Source organism: Protomyctophum parallelum (genome assembly GCF_964188405.1).
Source record: "Protomyctophum parallelum genome assembly, chromosome: 4".
Lineage (NCBI taxonomy): Eukaryota > Metazoa > Chordata > Actinopteri > Myctophiformes > Myctophidae > Protomyctophum > Protomyctophum parallelum.
The window spans coordinates 15,301,199-15,318,732 of record NC_139700.1 but is presented as its reverse complement, the minus strand read 5'-3'; the positions used below and the strand labels follow the sequence as shown (position 1 = coordinate 15,318,732).

Here is a 17,534-nt window from a genome sequence, read left to right as displayed (position 1 = left end):
TTTCTTCTTGCCTTGGATGGTAATTGGATGATTTGAGGCTTTTTGTTCAAAACGGGCCAATCCTGCAAACGTTGAAAGCCAATGTTAGCCAATTAGGATGGAAAATGATATATCGGACAGATCCGTCTTGAACACATGACTATAGAGATAGGTCCTGATTCTTCAAAAACGAAATGCGCCAGAGTGTAACGGTGACGGAAACAGATATCGTATTTATCCGTCCGATCAAGCTACGTTGAGATGACGTGTTATTCAGAGAGTGGTGTGTACCACAGGTGCGCTGGCGTATCGCAGGTGTATGTCATACTGAAAGCAGCGGGTGCAAAGTGATCGGAAAAGCAACCGACAACCTCATCTGCATTGATCCACGCCCAATTTCATACCATAAAAGGCTTCAAGCATGACTCAGCAGACAGCAGTTTGTCTGAGATCACAGCCGCGGTCACTGCTATCCAAGCTTGCAACGTTGCGTGCTCCGCTGAAGCAATATAATTATAATTTATTTAATTAAGTTCGGGACCAAGGCGGGTGCTCACTCACACCTTTGCAGAGGTAAAACATATCCGATATTTAAAATATGGATATGTCAATGCAAAAGTCGTCTTTTCAGAGAGAGCGAGAGAGAGAGAGAGACGAGAGAGGGAGGGGGGCTGCATGGGCCCTCGACACTGTTGCGCGATAAAGAACAGTAGCCCATACATTCATAAGTAAATATATTATAGGCCTGGGATCCTCTTGTCTGAAGAAATTATAATCCAGTGAGTTTATCCAGTGAGTTAAACTATTCTGTGTGTGGCATCCATGTGATCAATATACATTATTATAAATTCTGTCTGTCTGTCCGTCATGTTCACGAGTGGAGGTGAGCTGGTTTAAAACTGATATGACTGGCCGAGTCGACTTTCAAACACGCTGCATTCATTAGGCTATAAATGTGGTCTTATATTTTTTATATAGGGCTAATTAGCCCTATTCATTTTCCAATGTGAATCGGATCGGCAGCACGCTGCTGTCTGCCCCCCCCCCCCCCCCCCCCCCACACACACACACCGAAACAACGTTAGATTCGTACAGTGCAAAATGCAGATAAGTGTAGGCCTATGTTCTTATTATAATTGTGAGTTTGTTTTTTAACATGCAGTCCGCGAGAGCCGATCTACAAGCTCACAACGCGTTGCACGGTTGCACTGCGAGTAGCCTAGAGAAGGCTGTCCAGTGAGCAGCGCAATCGCGCATGGCATGCTATAGAAATATCCTAATAAATAAAATAAAAGGTGTCGGGGCTTGCAGGGGCAGTTTCCTTATGGGACTCTATAGGCTAACTTGCCTCTAGAATGCATGCAGCATACAAGTGCACTCGGCTTTTATATATATATATATATCGTTTTTTTATGTGCTGATCGACCAATATGTTGGGGGCACATGCCTACATATTTTATCTGAGATTTGGGGACTATTTATTGATTCAGCATGAAGACTAAAGCCTTCTGAATAAATCTATATGCAAGTGTATGCTTCCGCAAATTTCTCCGCCACCTAAAGAGGTGGCGGAGGATTTAGTGGAGTTTCCGACGAACCAAAGACAGCGTCAAGTTCACGGCCATTTTCATGAATTCCAAATTAATGTGGGAAATCCACGTAAATGCCTTTCCGCTAGCGTCACGTCAATATATAAGCGGAAGCGCGTTGAAGAATCAGGACCATAGTGTGTAAGCCAATCAGTGTAGAATCTGAGAAATCCAACAGACTCGTCTTGATCACATGACTACAGAGATCATGTGGACCGATTTGCGTGAGATTGGATGAAATCTGTGCGACTAACATAAGCAATGTGTTTTACAGAAATCGGCCTCATGGTGGCGCTATAACCGGCAGAGGGATGCAGGGACAATGTTTTTCCATGGCCCCTAGGGAGTGCGCATACATAAGTTGTTTACAGATCGATGCAGTTATAACTAAAAACAGGAATTGGCCTGTTATAGCGGCTGATTTGGAGGAAAATGTTGTGCCATGTCGTCCTCGGCCTAGTGGAAATGTGCGTGTATAATTTCACGGAAATTGCACACTGTGTTTGTGATTTGTGGCATTTTTTCGAAACGGACCAATCGTGTGAGCTTTGGAAGCCAATCTTAGCCAATCAGGATGGAAGATGGGAAATGGTGCCGCTCCGTGTTGATTACATGACTATGGAGATGGAGATAGTGTATACCAAATTGTGTGATGTATAGATAAAATGTGTACGAGTAATCTACAGAAATGTGTTTTGCCTAAATCGGCCTCATGGTGGCACTATAACAGGCCGTTGAGGAATATTTGGGGCAGAAGTTCGTCGTTGGCATCCAGGGAGTGTGTGTGCAAAGTTTGGCATGGATCGGGCAAACGATGCCGGAGATTAGCTGATAACGGACGGACTGAAGGACGGACGGACGGACACATGGACGGAAGGACACACGGACGGAGTGCAAAACATACTCTCCCCCCATGCCTTCGGCCTGGTGGAGACAATAAATAAAAGTGAGAAGAGAACAGGGACAGACGCAGGACAAGTAGTGAGGCAGACCATTTTCTGCTAGTGTCTCCCTTGTTGTAGAGAGATGAATGTCACCCATTAGCAGAACCGAGAAGACCAATCAGATCATTATAGGTTTCAGGATGGTTGGGAGTTGGACAGCAAGAATGTTGCCAATGATTAGCAAAGTTCATTACAAAACGCATTGTACATAAATGTAGAATCTGACCATTAGTGAAAATAATGGCAGTACCAAGATTTCATTTACAACTTACTGTATTACAACCCTATATAGTGCGCCCATAGAGTTATAATATATCTAGAGAGCGGATGAGGAGCGACAGCCCCGCCCCACGCTATTCATTTCAATAGAAGTTGCTCAGTGGCGTTTTGAAGGACCCGGAAGACTAACAAAGTTCTTGTGGAACCTCTTTAACCTGGGCCCAGCCCGCCTGCAGTTCCATTTTTCACCACTACCGTCGGTGGCTTCAATGTTGCCCAGCCGCGATGCATGGTGAGCTTGTAGCTCCACTTTCGCTCTTAAACATTAAGACTAATTAAACGTTGAGAGTTGTTCACCTGCTGCATAATGGCATGCCCAAAATAGGGATGCAAGGTTCAAAGTGGTTAACTCATTATACTACGTCTATAACAAGCCTAAATTGGGCATTAGACTTGTGTCCGAAGGTGGCTTCAATGTTGCCCAGCCGCGATGCATGGTGAGCTTGTAGCTCCACTTTCACTCTTAAACATTAAGACTAATTAAACGTTGAGAGTTGTTCACCTACTGCATAATGGCATGCCCAAAATAGGGATGCAAGGTTCAAAGTGGTTAACTCATTATACTATGTCTATAACAAGCCTAAATTGGGCATTAGACTTGTGTCCGAAATAACTCACTTCTCACTATATAGACCGATTCCGTAGCGGTTTCATGGTCGCAGCCTACGTATTTCCTGTAGGCGGACTCGACGTAGATAGATAAAACCCTCACCAGGCGCACCTCTTCCACTACAGTGAACGGCAGAGTGACTGATGTTAGTTTGCCTCAAACTTTACTCCTTTACCTGCTTTTTTACTAACACTAACATTACAAAGATGCCCAGAACATCAAGATGAACCTGTGTAGTTTATGGCTGCTCCAACAGTAGTGGCAACATAAAAAATAAAATAAAACGGAATGTCTAATATCCACCGCGGTGGCTGAGACCAGAGCCATTGAGTAATGGTTGAGACGAAGCAGGGAAAAATACATATCGCCAGTCTTACCCAATACCAAATCTTTCTGTTTTATGAACACAAGGCTGCTGTATTTTATACCTCGTACTAAGCATTTAAAGTATGAGGTATAAAGTACACTGGCGTTATGTATCTTTCACTGCTTCGTCTCAACCATTACTCAATGGCTCTGGTCTCAGCCACCGCGGTGGATATTAGACATTCCGTTTTATTTTATTTTTTATGTTGCCACTACTGTTGGAGCAGCCATAAACTACACAGGTTCATCTCGATGTTCTGGGCATCTTTGTAATGTTAGTGTTAGTAAAAAAGCAGGTAAAGGAGTAAAGTTTGAGGCAAACTAACATCAGTCACTCTGCCGTTCACTGTAGTGGAAGAGGTGCGCCTGGTGAGGGTTTTATCCCCGCAGCTACGTCGAGTCCGCCTACAGGAAATACGTAGGCTGCGACCATGAGACCAGCTACGGAATCGGTCTATAGTGAGCATAGTGAGGCCGCCATATTGTAGTGCTTTCCGAATATATTGAGAATTATTATGTGATATACAGTATGTGATACACATAGTATACCGCATATTACAACTGATTGTCACTATCCAAGTAACACTAACAAATATGCATTGGGTAGAAAGAAAATAAATACAGAAGGACTAGAGGAGAGAGGGGGAGCAGCATAAACAGACTGTATTCATCCCCCAAATCCAAGCTGGTGTTTATTTTGTCTGGTTCACCAGCCGACGTTGATCCAGTGTGTATTAATTGTGTGACAGCAGTGATAATTTAGCCAATGAGCTCACTATAAACTTCTGTATCCTTCTGTATCCTTTATATACAGTACAAATCCCTACAGTATATAGAGCATAGCGTGGTATTCTGGACCCACTGAAAAATCTGCCATTCATTTTTCCCAAAGAGATTATTTTAAGCCTAGAATCCAGCTATCCAGGATCTTGGCGAATCATGACCATAACACCTTTGATTTTGTGGAGAGAAAAAAAAGAAGGAAAAAAAAGAAAATAAATTTGGAATAATTAATTATATGATATAATAAATTTAATAAATACACTTTGTTCAGTGGTTTTCGTTTTTCTTTCTTCACAGAATCAAAGGTTTTATAGTCATGACTCACGCAGGATCCTGGATGGATATTGATATTTAATTTGTAAATCTCTATGGGGAAAACTTAATGGCTTTTTTCAGCGGGGCCACTGAAAAAAGCCCACTGCTATGCTATGCTCTATATAATAGCAGGGAGTCGTGAATGAGTTCGGCATAGACTTACAGTCTTATGTCTCTCGTCCCGTCACATTTAGTATCTAAATGTAGTTCCTGCCTTGTCCTGTCACACCAGTGTCCTGTCATATACAGTGTGTGTCAGTGTGCTTCGTCAGTTGTGCCATGTTTAAAAGAAAGTCTGCGTAATGCAATGTAACCCAATGAAGTGTTTTCTGACTTCAGCTCTGGACTGTGCTCCATGGGCGCTGAGTAAAGACTCACTCTCCATGTGTCAATGCTCCAACACGTTCCTGGTCAGCTGTGTGTGTGTGTGTGTGTGTGTGTGTGTGTGTGTGTGTGTGTGTGTGTGTGTGTGTGTGTGTGTGTGTGTGTGTGTGTGTGTGTGTGTGTGTGTGTGCACGTGCGTGATGGGGGATTATCTGCTCTGCTCCTTTTCTGTCAATCTCTGTCCATTTCCCTATCCGTCTATAACTCTCCCTCCTCTATCTCTCACTGTCGGTCTGTATGCCAATGTTATTCCCAGGGTGTTAAAATGGTGTTTTGTTGTTTATCTTTACACTGTCTAAACACATTTAAGTCTCTTGTAAATCTGTGTTATGGTCTAAAAGCTTGTGGACATGCAAGGGGGTGATCACATACACACACAGGGCCTTCCTTCCTTCCTCCCTTTCATTCATTACATTTTCACTCTCCTATTCTGGAAACACATCATGCCATGCAGCGGAACAATACATTGGATCATACAATGTATTTGGACTCAGCTGTGAGGAAAGCGACGAGAGAAATGGAGCTCAGAGCACAACTAGCTTGGTCTTCCCACCCGTGTCTAGAGAGTGCATCAAAGGGACACTTAAACTAAGCCACCTGAGCCTTCCTGAGGAGACGGAAATTGTCGATGGAAAGTGTAATCTCTTTGCGGTACCGCTCACAGAGAGGGGTTCTGAAAATGAGACAGCTCATTGTCACGTTTTTAAATAAACAAGGGTTTTTTCTAAACGTGATCATGCGACTGCACCAGGTAATGGAGAGAGAGAGAGGGATTGAGAGGAGACTATAGATATGTATCCCTGTTTCACCCCATGTCACTCTATGCTGCAGGTGATGAAGGTTTGCATAAATTTAAGCATTACGCTTCGTCGCTTACCAAAATTGGAGCATCAGGCTAGGTTACCTACCCAGGGATGTGTCAGTCGTGAGTGCAGCCATCAGGACATGAGGAAGCTGAAGGGGGGGGGGGGGGGGGGGGGGGTTGGTTATTTGTACGACAGACGGTGCAACATTTCTCGTTCATGGTGGCCCCTATAGGCAAAAGTAAAATCACCTTTGGCTCTGCATTGTTTGAAAACGTATTGACTAGATCGGAATCATTTATTCATGATTTCTATGGAAGCCAATTGGAAGGGATTATGATAAATCCCAACCTCGCAGACACCTGCACTCAGAGGTTTGGGCTGTACTTCCGGTTTGCCACGATCTTCAAACTGGTAAAACGCTAACTAAAGTTAGCCTACAGTGGATTCCAAAGGGCTGGACATTTAAACTTCAATGACCATTACTAGAGGTGCACCGAGCAATCAGTAATGAAAATAGGCAGGGTTTACAATTTACATGGATAATCTGACAAATTGACTAATTTAACCCATTATTTAAAAAAAACTATTAGAATTTGTACATGTCGATTCATTGATGTACAATAAATGTAAATAAATTATCACATAAAAACCTGCTCCTCGATTAATCAATTAACCTACTGTATACACGAGCATTATTAATTCAGTTAAAGTTTCTACATTAACGATTCGATACATTTTCAGTTAATTGCCCTGCCCTAGCTGGTAGCATGTGTGAGTTAAAGGTCGCATCATGCTGGATGTGACCTCTGTGTCACATATACACCTCTGTGTCTCATATAGCAACATCATTTATTTTTGTATTTGAAGGTTTTCAGAAAACCAGGTTTTAGGAGACCTTTTTACAATCGGCCTCAGGTCTAAATGGGTTAAGCATCAACATCCCCATGTCTAACTTTCCACAAAATGGCTTGAGAAGGAGTTTTATTGTAGACCGATTGCATATCAGAATTACAACCACAACATCAGATCTGAACACTTCCTGGGCAAGCATGAGGTTACATAATGTACAGTGGATTCTCTTTGGAACATATGGTACTGTTGTGGCAACTCATACATACAATAGAATGGTTAGAACGGGTCAAAGCACAATTATCGTTCAAGACACTTCACTGCACCCTTCACCCCTCACTGCTCCGGATCAGTAGGCAAGTGCTTTGCATGGTTTCCTATGATGTCGGTGCATGACTGGGGGCGGCCATAAGCTCAATGGTTAGTGAGTCGCCAAGTACTGTGGACTTCCCGGAGGTCTCAGGTACGATTCCAGCTCTCAGCAATGTGGCGAGGTGTCCCTGAGCAAACCCATCAGCTGGGTGAAGCTGGAAACTGAAGTACCTATACGTTACGTGGGATCTGATAGGTGTGTGTGTGTGTGTGTGTGTGTGTGTGTGTGTGTGTGTGTGTGTGTGTGTGTGTGTAAATCGCTCTGGATTAAGAGCGTCTGCTAAATGCCTAAATTGTAAATTGTGTGTGTGTGTGCAGTGTGCACATTGTAAATAACTTCAAGAAAGCTGCTTTTGTATGCAAATTAATTCGTTGTCTCGTCCCTATAACTAGGACTAGACAAATCAATACTCATTCATGTCTGTGTTATTGGTTAAAGGTTTTGTGACCAACCAGGTCGCTTATATTCACACCTGGGTTCTTGGTTAAGGTTTTTAAGCAAAAACAGCACTTGTATTAGTTCATGTGAGGAAGGGCTGTTGTGTTTGAGTGCGCGATTCTCGAGTCTGGACACGGGTCCACTTGCCAGATGTTGTGATTAGTGTAAACACTGCGTATCGTTCCCGGGTAATGCAACAGTGATCGATTTGGATTGGAACAGGGGTTCGCCTGGAATGGGTTGTCTGGTGTATGACTCATGTCTACCCGGTGCCAACACAAGGAAGTGGACTGCTATTCATAAACATTATTATATAATATATCATTTTATCATGTGTGTAAACATTATTTTACCAGGGTTATAACTTCTGACAGTTCTACTTGAATGTCGACATGAAATAATAATCCTGTTGGTGTTTCTGTAGCGAAAGCGACAAATAACAAAAAACACATTCATGTAATGATACCAAGATACCAAGCTTTAGTGATTGACATTACTTATGCGACACTATACACACTCGACTGCATACGCTCAGAGCTGCTTATAAGATACCAGGGATGCGCTGTGTGTGTGCGCCCTGGGACTCAAGCCTAAACATGGGACACAATGCCTTGCTTCGCACTCAGCATCAAGGGTTGGATTGGAGAAAGCCCCTGCGACATACTAACAACATGTCCAGGAGGTGTTTGACGCTAAGGTGAGGCCCAATGGGATTCAGGACTCTGCAAGACTCACTTGGCTGTGCAGCGATGATTCAAAAACCATCAGCGTGCACTGCTTTGGTTGTGTATCGTTTCTCTATTACTATCATAACTCAAGACAATGTCAGACAGGAACACAGTCAAACTTTATTATTCGCTCTAAACTGACTCTGAATAAAGTGACTCTTCTTCTCCCAAAGCCCGATAGCTCATAGTCCACAGCGCTCTCTTGAGGCACCAAAACAGATGATCCGGGCACTCAAAAAAAAGAACAGGAGAAAACAAACTTATTGTTAAAACGCCATACTGCATTAACAGTTGAATTGAAAAGTGTACTCTGTTACGAAACAACACTCAACTAATGTGAATTCTGGCAATCGTATTCGGAAATGCGTCGCAAATTCGCAATGTGGGTATTTTCACATTTTTTGGTTCGATAATTATTACTTTCATTCATTGTCTCCACCAGGTCGAAGGCATGGGGAGAGAGTATGTTTTGCACTCCGTTCGTCCGTCCGTGTGTGTGTCCGTCCGTCCTTCCTTCCGTTTGTGAACAGCTAATCTCCGGCACCGTTAACCCGGTCGATGCCAAATTTTGCACACACACTTCCTGGATGCCAACGGCCTGTTATAGCGCCACCAGGAGGCCGCTTTGTGCAAAACAAGTTTTTGGACAGTACACCTACAGATTTTGTCCAAACATCACACAAATTAGTACACAGTCTCTCTAGAGCCATTCAACGAAAGGGTCTTTCAGATTTCTCAGACTCCATCCTGATTGGCTAAGATTGGCTTACAAAGTTCGCAGGAGTGCTCAGTTTCAAACAAAATGCTGCAAATCATGAACACATCCGTGTGATTTCCGTGAAATTGTGCACGAACATTCCCACTAGGCAGAGGAAGAAATGCCACATGAACATTTTCAACTCAGCCTCATGGTGGCGCTATAACTGGCCGAAAAGTGTTTTTATCTCTAACTGCACGGATCTGTGGATAACTTTGTATGCCAACTCCCTAGAGGCCAAGGAAAAACCTTTGCCTGGATTTTTTCACATCTGCTCTTTATAGCGCCACCAGGAGGCCAACATAATGTAAAACACATTTTCTTCATATACTGTATGTATTCTATATTGGAGAAGTTGTACCCAACACATGGAAAGAAACCCAAAGCCACAACAGCTACGTCGCTATTGCAACACCCACAACACCATCTTACACACTACACCCACACACACTCACACGGCAGTGACGTCACACACTTACCTTCGCAGTGTTGCAACGCTATCTCCTCCTATCGCGCCGAACGCCAAAACTCGACACCACCCGCCAAACACTGGCACTGGCACTGCCACCAAAAATGCCTCCCTTCCACACTCACGCCGCCAATGCATTTGTTTACTACAAACATTATCGCCCGAAGCACCCACACCCCCGGAACACTGTTGCCCTTTCACCACGCTAAATTCGCCAGGTCTATGCAAGTGAGCACAAATTACATGTGAGAAAATGCATTCACAAGCCCACAAATGCCATTCAAATGCCATTCAACACACACTACGACTCGCTTACAATTCGCCAACCTGGCAACTACTACCCCGTCTTTTAAGCCACTCCCCTGTGCTGCTCTGATAGTCTCCCTGACAATCCTGTCCGCAGGAGAATAAAACAAGGAAGGAGAGGAATCTTCGCCTCACGATTTTGCTTATTCCTTCTAAATCACTGTATATAAAATATCGCTTACTCAGCGAATCTCTTAGTTACGTCAACATTGTTCTTCCACAGAACTTGGTTTGTTCCAAACTATTACAATTACACCGAGTACTTTTCATTTCGCACACACACACACGCACACGCACACACACACACACACACACACACACAGGAATAGCCGTGCAGCCTATACACGGCGCCAGCGAGACAGGACGTTATAATCTTGAGTTTCATTAAATAACTGTCTTTCTCCGCATGCGCACGTGCACACACAACATTATTCAACTGAAATGCGTAATGCCAATATTGGGCTAATATAGGTAATATGCTACCCACATATTGGTAGCATATTACCTATATTAGCCCAATATTGGCAGCCAGGGATTTACCCACGGAATGAATATATATAAATAATCATCTATACCAGGGCTGCCCACACTTTTTTTACTTCAGAGCTACTTTCAAAACGACCAGCAAAATAAAACTATCATCCCATTGTTTTGTTTTTTTGGTATTTGACTTTGCTACTGATGATTGTATTGCATTGTGTGTTTGAGCTGACAGGCCCTTTTTGATGTCAATCAATCAAGTCATCTCAGGTCATCTCAAGCGGCAGATGCAAAAATCGTTTTTTATATTAAAATTATATATATTTTTAGGGCCATGTCATGTGGTCTACCTGCAAAGCCTTTGTGATCTATACTGGTAGATCCTGATCTACCTTTTGGGCACTGCTTAACGTCAGATCAGCCGTTTTGTCGGTCAGCGCCAAAAATGCTCCCCGACAGCATAATCGGAGCAAATACCGGGCAGTGTGTATGAGCCATAAAGTGTTGACTACACTACACTAATAAGGACACATAATAATAACTAATAACCCATCCGTTACTACATGTGGAGTCAACTCCCGCAATTTCCTTCTTCCCATAGTGCGCGGCAAGGTAACTCTGGGATGAGCGGCCGCAAAGCGACCGCGAAATTCTAGTATAACAATATTACTCCTTCAGATTTTATCCAAATTTCACGCAAATCGGTACACATGCTCTTCATAGTCATGTGATCAAGACGGGTTTGTTTGATTTCTCATAATCCACCCTCATTGGCTACGATTGGCTTCTAAACTTTTCAGGAGTAGCCCGCTTTGTACCCGTTTTGTACAAATCGCCACAACTACTCAACGCAGCGTCCGATTGTGGTGAAACTGTGCATGCATATTCCCACTAGGCTTTGGAAGAAATTCCACTTGACACTTTTCAAATCAGCCTCATGGTGGCGCTACAACAGGCCAAGCCGCGTCACACACACACATACACACACGTTTATATTGCTCCTAAACATTTTGCCAAACATCACACACAAACTCCTATCCTCCTGGTGGAGACCTGTGCCCAGCAAGGTACGTTTTCTAGTTTTCTGTCATTTTAGCAAAAAAGGGAAGGGGCCAAACTCAGAGGCTAAGGCTTTTTGGGGATCCCTGGCATCAAAAGGTTTGGGAATCCCAGTGTTGGTGTATTTGGTGTGTTCCAGACAACGGCCTTTCACCTGAATAAACTGCATTGGGAAAACACTCCAACACTCCCCCATCTGCAGCCTCTCAGTCAATCTGCAGGGCTTTTGTACCACCGTCTGAGTCACCAGAGGGGCAAGCTTGAAAAACACACTGCCTTATTAGCATCTGAACACCTGCCCATACACACAAGCACACACACACACACACACACACACACACACACACACACACACAGAGTATGCTCACACACATACTCTATGTACTGTACGCACACAACTGATAAACACACACGACATTCAATGCATTCTACATGTTATACCTCATTTATACTTCGTCGTATGGCGAAGAGTAAAATATAGCGACGAAAACAGCAGATTTCGTAGATCACCTATTCTTGGTGCGAGACACCACCATACTTCTAAGTATAAATCAGGGTTTACATGATCACGCAGACTTGAATCATGACGAGAGTCCATGCGTTGCAACAGGGTGAACCAGCCGTATTACACCTCATCAATGTGCTTCTGCAGTATTTCAGTCCATATCTGTCAGCCTGCAGCATATACAGCTAGACCCACACCACTACAGAGAGACTGAGGCCAGCCTTTCATTCTGGTGAGTGAAGGACTATACAGTAGACAGAAAGACAAATGAAAGAAGGGGAAAGAGAGAGAGAGTGTGTGTGTGTGTGTGTGTGTGTGTGTGTGTGTGTGTGTGTGTGTGTGTGTGTGTGTGTGTGTGTGGACTAGACAGAAAAAGCGTTCCAGTTGAGGGAGAACTCATGTGCCTGTTCCTGTGAATTAGCAATGCCTCACACAGGCTGCTCTTTCCTTGACGACCCCCCCCCCGCTCTCTCTGTCGCACGCACGAACGCACGCACACTTTGTCTCTCTCTCTCTGACACACTGTCTGTCTGACACACTGTCTGTCTCTCTCTCAGTCTCTCTCTCTCGCTCTCCACTCTAAGTGGCCGGTTGTCAAAGTCAGCTGCAGTCCAGCTAATGAAGAGGTAGATTTATTAGCAAGACATGAGTCTGTGTGTGTGTGTGTGTGTGTGTGTGTGTGTGTGTGTGTGTGTGTGTGTGTGTGTGTGTGTGTGTGTGGAGGGGGGGCAAACAAGAGCCAGTAAAGACACATACCACAGACATAAAGAGAGAGGGAGGGGAGGAGAGAGAGAGAACACAAGTAAGAAAAGAAAGGAGTCTGAAGGGTGGGAGGTGATGTGTGTGTGTGTGTGTGTGTGTGTGTGTGTGTGTGTGTGTGTGTGTGTGTGTGTGTGTGTGTGTGTGTGTGTGTGTGTGTGTGTGTGTGTGTGTGTGTGTGTGTAAGTGTGTGTGTAAGTGTGTGTGTGTGTGTGTGTGTGTGTGCGTGTGTGTGTGTGTGTGTGTGTGTATGTGTGTGTGTATGTGTGTGTGTGTGTGTGTGTGTGTGTGTGTGTGTGTGTGTGTGTGTGTGTGTGTGTGTGTGTTTAAGAGAGACTGGAGACATTCAAGAACAAAAAAGCAACACAGCGATAGAGGAAGAGAGACTACCTCCCTCTTCCATGCACAGAGGAAGAGGAAGGCAACAGAGGCAGCCCCTACTCCCCTCTCTCTCTCTCTCTCTCTCTCTCTCTCTCTGGAGCAGCGGGTGGGGGGGTGGGGGGGGTGCTTCCTTACCGTCTGCTGCAGGTCTGGGATTCCGATGCGGATGACCACCGTGTTGCCCGTGGGCTCCTCCATGGGTCCTCTGGCACTGGTTGCGCTGCGCTCTGCACCTGGACCTGGACCTGCACCGGCGGGGGGCCGGAGAGCCGAGACGAGGAGTACAGGAGCGGGAACGCCGCTGTCCTCTTCCCGGGAGCTGCTGCCGGAGCTGCTGCTGGTGGAGCTGCTGCCCCCCTGGCTGCCGTTGGCTGCGCTGTGTGTGAGCGTGTGAGAGTGCGGGCGTGCGTGCGCGATGAGGAGCGTGCGCTGCGGCTGTGGAGTCTCCTGCCGTTCAGGGCTAGGTGGCTCATGTTTGCCGGCTGCCGGACGCAGAGGCATGCTCTGTGTGAGGGGACTCGCGCTGCCTGTGTGCGTCTCTCTCTCTCTCTCTCTAGCTCTCTCTCTCCCCCTCTCTCACTCGCTCAATTGCCGCGTACACACACAGTCACATACATGCACGCGCACACACACCGCTTGCTCTTGCTCATGCACACACAGCGCTTGCAGCGTGCCTCGCTTGCCTGGGAGAGAAAAAAAGAGAGAAGGGAGGGAAGAGAAAGGAGTGGAGTACGGGCAAAGGGAAGGGGGGGTAAAACAGAGGATTAAAGAGCATGAAAGAGGAGGGGATAGAAGGGGGAGATGAAAAGTGCAGTGAGAACATGATAACTAAAACTGAAGAAGAGACGGAGGGAAGAGCGAAGATGACTGAAATTACAATCACAGAATGGTGAGAAATGATTTGTTTAACGTGTGACTTGCCTGAAGATGAGGCATAATAATACAACCATTTTCAACATGCAGAGGCAATGTTTGTTCAATTTCTAAACACAAAAAGGGAGAGATGTAAGACAATATATCTTTACATACAGTAAAATTATGAATGCATTTGTCAAACAGTAACATTACATTAGCCTATTTAATTTGACTTTTGTGTGTTTACATCTGCACAAAAGCCAGGGTTAGGAACTAAATCACGATCGAGTTTCAAATGACAGCGGGTTCAATGCAGTGGGGAGAAAAAAAAACAGTCAGATCTCCGACTCGGGGCAACTACACCACTTCATTAACATGTGTGGAATCAACTGTGCCAGTGTTGTTGCCAACAGTGCGACGGTGTGAAACCTGGAGCCTTGCCTATTGCTGTTGGGGAGCTGATATTTGGTGTATACTAATGGGGAAAGGATAAACAGAAGGAGAGAGGCTACACAGTAAAGAATGAAGACTGTGTGTGTGTGTGTGTGTGTGTGTGTGTGTGTGTGTGTGTGTGTGTGTGTGTGTGTGTGTGTGTGTGTGTGTGTGTGTAACCAACTGTGAAGGTACACTGACCCGACCACACGCATGAACACACACACACACACACACACACACACACACACACACACACACACACAGGCGCGCACACACACACACACACACACACTAAGGCTGTCCCTGAACATTCGGGGTTCGCACCTTCGCTCATTAGGGTTGGCACTCGAATCTTAATTAATGGGCTTGCACCATTAGATGTTATTAATAATCAGGGGGGCACACAACCGATGCGCCAGTGCACATACGTCGTCAAAATGTTTTCTGCACGTAGATCAAAGGCATGCAAGGCGCATTTGCGCACCAACAGCTGAGACAGTTATGTAGAGAAAACTGACAGGCATTCAAAAGGAACTCAAATGTGATGTTAATGTCCTGTAAGTAGACTAAAACTCAAATGTGATGTTAATGTCCTGTAAGTAGACTAAAACTAGAGTTGATTAATTAATTGGAAATTAATTAGAAACGAATGGTTCGAAGGTTTGCTCGAAACTTCCTGCCGAAGGTTTGAGTCCTAAAAACAGGGCTAGGGTACAGCCTTAACACACACACACTCACACTGCACACACGATATATACTGCAACAAATCACCATGGTTTAAAAAACCACTGCAGTCAAGACACTGGCCAAATGTCACATCCAAATGGGTATTGGACTCTAAAATTCCGATGGTAAATGGTGTAGCATTTCTATAGTGCCTTAATCCAAAGCGCTTTCAAAAGTGCTTTCAATTGCTTTATATTAACACACCAATGGCAGAGACAAGGCACCTGCTCATCGGGAACAATTAGGGGTTCAGTGTCTTGCTCAAGGACACTTTGATGCAAAGCCAGGCAGAGCCAGGGATTTAGCGGAAACATTCTGGTTCTGTAATGGCTGATCTATCCACTGAGCCACAGCTGCCTGTACTGTATGCACGTCGATGTGCATCTCTAAGATGCTCCACGGATCAGCCAGTTGTTCTTGCGGATGAGAGCTTTTGCAGTATGGTGAGTGAGACAAAACCCCTAGGGCCTCTTTGGAAGATGTCTCCAATTTAATCAAGTCAGCATTTTACCATGTAAATAAACATACGTTTGTGGCAGGCCTGTTAAAATAATTAATTGTGATCTAAGCTCAGTGCCCATTACTTTACTTTGTCTCTGGCATCGTCATCGTTTAAGCCAAGTTGACAGTGTATAGCAGGGGCGCCCACACTTTTTAGACTTGAGAGCTACTTTCAAAATGACCAGCTCAACCAGATCTATAGCCACAAAAAAATGAATTGTCCCATCGCTGAAAATAGTTACATATTAGACAAATGCACTAGGAATGGGAAATAGAGTGGGGAAATGGAATTGGTAGGGTTTTTTTTGTGTACATATATTTGAAATACCGATGATGGTGCAAAGCACTCAAACAAAGTATTGCATTGTGAGTTTGAACTTACCATATTGATGTCAATCAAATGAAGTCACCTTAATTCAAGTGGCAGATGCCAAAACATAGTTTATTAATTTATTTAAATTATATATGTTTAGGGGTATGCCATGTGATCTACCTGCACAACCTGGTAGATCACAATCTACATTTTGGCCCCCCTGGTGTATAGAAATGTTTTATGAGAGGAGTTTATGGACAGAAACTCTTTGAGGCAAATACTGAATATGATGTTGCAAAATTAAATTAAATGTTCACTGTCACTAACAGATGCACAGAGCATGCATATCTGCATATAGGCCTACAGTACTTGGGATGAGAGCAGGTACACCGTTAACTCTTTTGATGGCACCATTGGTCCGGAAATAAAAGTAGATTAGTGTGAGGTTGGGGTAAAGGTTCGGCTTAGTTATAATGTGCACTGTCGGACCAATGCTGGGGCAGCGGTGGCCTAAGGGTTAGAGGAGCGCCCCTGTTGCCGAAAGGTTGTCGGTTCAATTCCCCGGATGGGCAGGAAAAATCTGGGTGGGGAAGTGATTGTCCACACTCACCAAACACCGCTGAAGTGCCCTTGAGCAAGGCACTGAACCCCCAACTGCTCCCCCTGGAGCTGCTTAGTGGCCAACAGTATAAGACTGTGGTTGTACTGGTCAGCTCCCAGGTTTTAATGTGTGTGTGTGTGTGTGTGTGTGTGTGTGTGTGTGTTGCTATGTGCAGGGCGTTGCTGAAAATGAGCACTTTTGCTCAGCTACTACCCTGGGTAAATAAAGGATAAAAAACATTCCGGCCAATCACTTTTGGCGCCTCACTTTTCTGTCTTCACTTGGTCACTTTTAAGCCAATCAAATCATCGCTGGGCATAGGAGGGGCTAGCACCCCTGCAATGGGAGTAAAGGCATTGCACCCTAAAGGAAGGTTTTGCAGGCCCGGGCTGGCCTAGCGGGCACTTAGGCTCCAAATGCAGCCTGATAGAGCATCGCGGGTTCAAGTCCCAATACTGGTGAACTTTGCTGTATGTCACTCCCCGTGTATCTCTCCTCATTTCTGTTTTACTCTATCAATAAAGACACCATAAAGGAAAGGTTATTCATTGCCTTCCTTTCCTATACTATCGTTGTCTCTTGATCAAAGCCAAGACCTTCAAAATGTTAGTGAAACTTGACTGGGTTTTACAGAATACAAGCCTATCCCGCTTACAATTGTTTGAAGTTGAATATGAATAGAATATGAGGTGAATTCTTACAAATGATGTCTCTATACAGTAGCCTACAACTTAGTCAACAAGGTGACTATTTGGCGGAAAAGGTTAGGGCTGAAGCCGAAGCTTATATTGCCCACCTTATCACACAAAAATAATATTTATATGATAAAAAAATATACATATTATCCCATGATTTTGCAACATTTTTTTTCACCCAGTGTCAATTATCTAATGTAATCTTGGGCGCTACACTTCCTCTGCCAATATATGTATATAAAATAGAAT

General features: G+C 44.4%; 1 protein-coding gene across 1 annotated transcript in view; it reads right to left on the bottom strand.

The window, feature by feature from the left end:
* Positions 1–13,660, bottom strand: part of shank3a (SH3 and multiple ankyrin repeat domains 3a) — a gene marked incomplete at its 5' end in the record, with an annotated part of 286,471 nt that extends 272,811 nt beyond the window's left edge. Inside the window, one exon of the mRNA XM_083764211.1 lies at positions 13,295–13,660. Coding sequence (XP_083620337.1) covers positions 13,295–13,660 — 366 coding nt within the window. The remainder of the gene's footprint in view (positions 1–13,294) is intronic.
* Between the last annotated feature and the right edge of the window lie 3,874 nt (positions 13,661–17,534).